Below are 4,821 nucleotides of genomic sequence, written 5' to 3'. Positions count from 1 at the left end.
CAGATTATTTCCATCTATGATCAATAACAGTGTTAGCCGAAAGGCAATGCAAAAAACCAGACATTAACAAGAAAAATTGATCCACCAATACCGTTAAAGCGACTAATTTCAAAGAACCATTAGCTAAACAACTAGATTTTAAATTTCAATTGGGAATAAATAAATGTCAAGTGTTTTAAACACATTTTCGGCTAAACATTAAATTCATGTAAACAAATGAAACAAGAAGCCCGTTGAATAAAATTTATCAAGAACGAAAACATCCCATCCATATTCCCTGAACAACTTAATTTAGGACATGAAAAATATCAATATTTGGTCTAATCTACTGAAGTTGACTATTTAGAGTTGAAATATCTGGACCCAAAATTGGATTCTCTGGCTTATGTTTTTTGTTGACTCAGGACTCAGCAAGATTCTGCCCATTTCTCGGTACTTGATGATGCCCTGAATGTCCCCTCTCTTGGTGGGGACTTGGTCGATAGAAACCATTTCCTTTCGATTTGTTATAATCCCTATCACCGCCATCTTGGCCATTTCCCCTGCCAAAGTTCCTTGAATTGAAACGCCCTCTTGGTGCATCTGACTGATAGCTACCTCTGCCTCTACCCCGTCCTGATGATAATACAGTGAAAACGAGTACAATGAAACAACCAGAAAAAATGTAGCTTAAAAATGTTGAATTATATAGAAAAGAATACATGGAGACTTCTGGGAAAACAAAGAGTGTTTTAAGCACCTCTCTAGCACCATTGGTACGTAAAATATTGCTAGGCAAATTGTACAAGACAGATCATTTTGAAGAACTAGAAGAAATCACGGTAACCTAATGCCATCCTTTGACAAAATTTAGCCTATTATAGCTTAATTTGTATTTGTTAAAAAGAGAAATATTGACGGCACTCTCCCTCAAAGACTCTTGCTCTCTATGATTGGTTACAGTTTATTGAAATCATCAATTTTGGTAGGTTTCACTTCCCATTAAATATAAATCAAGGGAGACAATCATTAAAGAAGAAGCAAAACCTATCAAAAATGATGATTTCTAATAAATTCTAACCAATCATAAAGAGAGTCTTTAAGGGTGAGTGCCAGAAAGATTGTCACTAGCATTTCTCTTGCTAAAAAATGCAGGTCACAGGAGAATCCATTACCAGTCCCATCAATTCATACCTCAATTAGCAAAAGTACACAGTTTTACCACATCTATATGTCAAATTAAGTCAGGGACATTCATGATGAAGAAATTTCAAGAGAAAAAAAAAGGTCATACTTCCTCCTCGAGAAGGGATGTTACTGTTTGGTCTTCGTTCTTCAATGTATACTTGTCTTCCTGCTATTTGAACAGATCCTGCCTGCAAACATAAAAAACAAACATGATATTACATAAACATCAATTGAGACCACATAGCAAGTTCAGTATTAGCTTTGGGTCAAGGTGCATTACTACATCACAATTCAAGAGTGTAATGCATATCCCAAACTAATCATTTAAAAGCAAATACAAACCTTGACTGCATTATGAACGCCAGTCATATCTTCAAATTCAACAAATGCATAACAAACACCGACATCCTGGATAAGATTGAAAAGTTTAGATTCAAAAATCATAATTAATACAGGTATTTGGAGATAAAGTGATACATACCTTGCGACTTCTAACAACAACACCATCAGGCCTGATTCTACCAAAATTCTTGAATTCGTCTTCAATTTCAGAAGGAGACACTGCAGGTGACAAGTTTCTCACATAAACAGACTTGATTTCATCTGAAAGCAATCCCAAAAAAAATCAAGATTAGTGGTAGTGACAATACATGATAAATACTACACAAATAACTATCTTCTTTATAAAAAAATTTAAAAAAAAAAACTAATTTATTAGGTTACCAAGCAATGAGCCAGGAAAAAGAGCAGAATAGAAGTAAATAAAATTTTAAAAAAAATGGATGAACAGAATAATTAATCAATTATCAACAAGTACACACAGTAACCTTCATCTTCTGTTGCAGGAAACTCCTCCACTGCATCCGTTTCAGACCTTTCAAATGCATTTGCAGAAGCAATCGTTTGCTGTTGCTGACTACTACTATGTGGAGCATGATCCCATTCTGAAGGGGACACATTCTTATGAGAAGGCTGAGACGCTACTGGCGTAGATAGTCCTTTAGCAACCCGTAACTTCCAACAACCATAACACATTGTCAGTTCTAATGTCATAACAGAATCCCAAAAGAAAACATTATTTGGAAATTAACAAAAAGGCTAGCCAGTACATACAATGGAAGCATAAGTGTGCTTTTGTGGCTCCCCAGCAGGTTCATCAGGAGAAACAGGTACATGGTCTTGCACTGCATTCACTGAAGATTGAAGTGAACCATTTGACTCTTCAACAGTATTATCCTCCCTAATATGCTCAGTATCAGGGGCCCGCTGCATTCTTTGCTCTGAAAATCCATAATTATCAACTACACCATTTTCTTTGACCTCATTTGTAGCAACGTAGTCCCTAGCTTGGATATCTCCACCCAGCAGGTAGTTGGACACTGTAAAGCAATTCCATATAAATCAAATAGCGGTAGAGAAAAATATCCACAACTCCACATATCATTGTTTGATTTGACAACTTGATGCAAGTTTTGCCCGTTTTCAATTCAGGACCTTCAGGTACAAGAACACAACTGGTGCAAGAACTTACCAGGTTTATTGGTTGCACTTGAAGCATTCAATTTTGAATCAAGATTGCTCTGAGGTAACAAGACTGGTTGTTGTTGGTGAACTGGATCCTCTTCAACAAAGTGAAAAATATCATTGAGCACAAAAAAGCCTTTCTCTTGGGGAGCAAGGAAGAATGTCTGCATAAATTTCCTCCTCCGGCTGTAGTCCTTAACTTGCACAGATCCAGAAACCATCACAAGAACACCACCACTCCAAGATTCTAGAGACTGTGCAGTCTTGATTTCAATTCTAGCGTAACTGAGTGACATAATCAGTGCATGGATTTGCTGACCATGGAAAAGTATTTTTAGTTCAGGGAAAATGAGAGCTATACTATTAATTGTACATGCATAAACAAATGCAGATAAGGCCAAGTCCCTTCAAACAATTAAGGACATAATAAAATGTAAGAAATCTAAATCAGCATAGAGAATGGCTTATCAAGTCTCTAACAAATTAAGTTTTTAATAGAATGCTAAGAGTGCATTATAGACAAAAATCATCCAAGAAAAAGTGAGATGATAAGGAAGATAAAAATGTTTTCCCAAATATCTAGTTTATCATTAGAAGGCAAACTTATATAACATGGACATAAACAAGAAAAAAATGAAAATACTAAGGATTTTCAAGCTCTTAATCATCAAGACAAGAACACTAAATTTGGGCACCCACACTCCCATTGAAAGTTTTCAACTTAAAAAGGCCGCTCTGTATTCTGACACATCACCCCTTCTCATCATCAATGCACTAACAAAAAGCATACCACAAAATTCTCTCTCTCGTAGTCACGCCACAAAAAACACTACACGACACCGCCACACAAATCCCATGCGTATTTGGAAACCAATTTGCCCCCGACGCGAACGACCACATCACTCGTTTCACTCAACACAACAACAGCACACTACAGAAACAAAAACCTAACAATTCTCAAACCACACCAAAACAAAAACAAAAAATAACAAAAACCTCAAAAAAATAGGGGTTAACAACAGAACAACAAAAACAGCAGAAATTACAAGCATTGCCGCTGCAGTTTCTCTGGCGTTGCCGTCGATACGGAGCATGGTGCTAGCATCGGAGTAAAACTGGTGCACGAACTCGGGTTGGCTCTGAAGCACCTGATAGTACTGTCCTACGAAGTACGTTCCAACCTGAACGAACAAAAAAAAACACTCAAAACACGTGATTCGAGTTTTTGATATGAACTGATACGAATCAGAGAAAAGAAGAAGAACAAGAAGAGAGGAAGAAGAAGAACCTGAGCTGCGGTGACGGGAATGGGAAAGGGCGTGGCCATTGAAGAAAATGGAAAAACCCTTCAAAGCCCTAACACTGCGAATTCAGATCCGCAATGAACCCTCCCTTCCTTGTTTTCTTGCCAGATCCACACGCACGCGCAGACAAAAGGGGGTAAACGTTTTTTTATTATTATTATTATTTGCTTTGCTTTCTTCACGGGTTGGATTTCTTTCTTTTTTGTGCTGTAGAGATGAATGAAGATGCTACTATGCTCTGCTCTTATTAATGTGTGCTCCTTTTCACCAATGAGGGACACTCCAACAATTTCAAATACATATATAAAACCCGAAAAAAAAATACATTTTTTTCAAAAAAAGTTATGCACTGACAGGTGACAGCATAGAATCGTTTATGTTATCATCCAATTAAATTATAAACTAATTAACTTAATGTCATGTCAACGTTTATTTATAATTAAATAATAATAATAATATAAAATTATTTTATATTAATAATTCATAACCATTACAATCGTATATAAATATATAAATCTACTCCACTCACATTAAATAAATAAAAAATCAAATAATCTTTTTTCATGAGACTTTATAATCAAATGATCTTAGATAATGATTATTGACTCTTATAAATTTGTTAAACCTGACACGGTGTCTTGCTCTAATATGGTGGGTTTGGAAGTGAAAGTGTAACAGTATCTTTGAAATGAACCTTGATCCCTTGATTATGTTGTCTATATGGTCCATCACTTCTTTGCGGATTTTGTTGCTTCCTGCCAAAAGGAAGGAAAGTCCCAAAGACCAACCTCGATGAACCTCCTCTTCCCATCCCATCATTAAATCC

The 4,821-nt window shown here is 36.1% G+C and overlaps 1 protein-coding gene across 2 annotated transcripts; it reads right to left on the bottom strand.

Moving 5' to 3' along the window:
• Positions 1–217: 217 nt before the first annotated feature.
• Positions 218–4,272, bottom strand: LOC100817177 (nuclear transport factor 2). Of its 2 annotated transcripts, none has more exons than XM_014772922.3 (9): positions 3,980–4,272; positions 3,738–3,872; positions 2,699–3,005; positions 2,281–2,546; positions 1,989–2,181; positions 1,649–1,770; positions 1,510–1,575; positions 1,274–1,355; positions 218–615 (listed from the first exon to the last, which is right to left on the bottom strand). In XM_014772922.3, exons 1-9 carry the CDS (start codon positions 4,016–4,018, stop codon positions 401–403), a joined length of 1,425 nt encoding a protein of 474 aa, XP_014628408.1. In that variant the 5' UTR covers positions 4,019–4,272; the 3' UTR covers positions 218–400. The 2 variants fall into 2 exon arrangements, with proteins under 2 accessions (XP_014628408.1, XP_003555730.1); XM_003555682.5 differs by having other exon boundaries at positions 1,995–2,181.
• Positions 4,273–4,821: the final 549 nt, after the last annotated feature.

Source organism: Glycine max, chromosome 20 (assembly GCF_000004515.6).
Source record: "Glycine max cultivar Williams 82 chromosome 20, Glycine_max_v4.0, whole genome shotgun sequence".
Lineage (NCBI taxonomy): Eukaryota > Viridiplantae > Streptophyta > Magnoliopsida > Fabales > Fabaceae > Glycine > Glycine max.
The sequence above is the reverse complement of the archived record's forward strand: the minus strand, read 5'-3'. Positions and strand labels throughout refer to the sequence as shown.

What these genes read in the sequence shown, in the direction of transcription:
- LOC100817177 (XM_014772922.3), bottom strand. Translation starts at nt 4,018, where the DNA reads ATGGCCACGCCCTTTCCCATTCCCGTCACCGCAGCTCAG. An exon ending in AAGTGCAACCAATAAACCTG is followed by an intron (nt 2,547 to 2,698) that starts GTAAGTTCTTGC and finishes ATTGCTTTACAG; the next exon opens with TGTCCAACTACCTGCTGGGT. An exon ending in AGCACACTTATGCTTCCATT is followed by an intron (nt 2,182 to 2,280) that starts GTATGTACTGGC and finishes GGTTGTTGGAAG; the next exon opens with TTACGGGTTGCTAAAGGACT.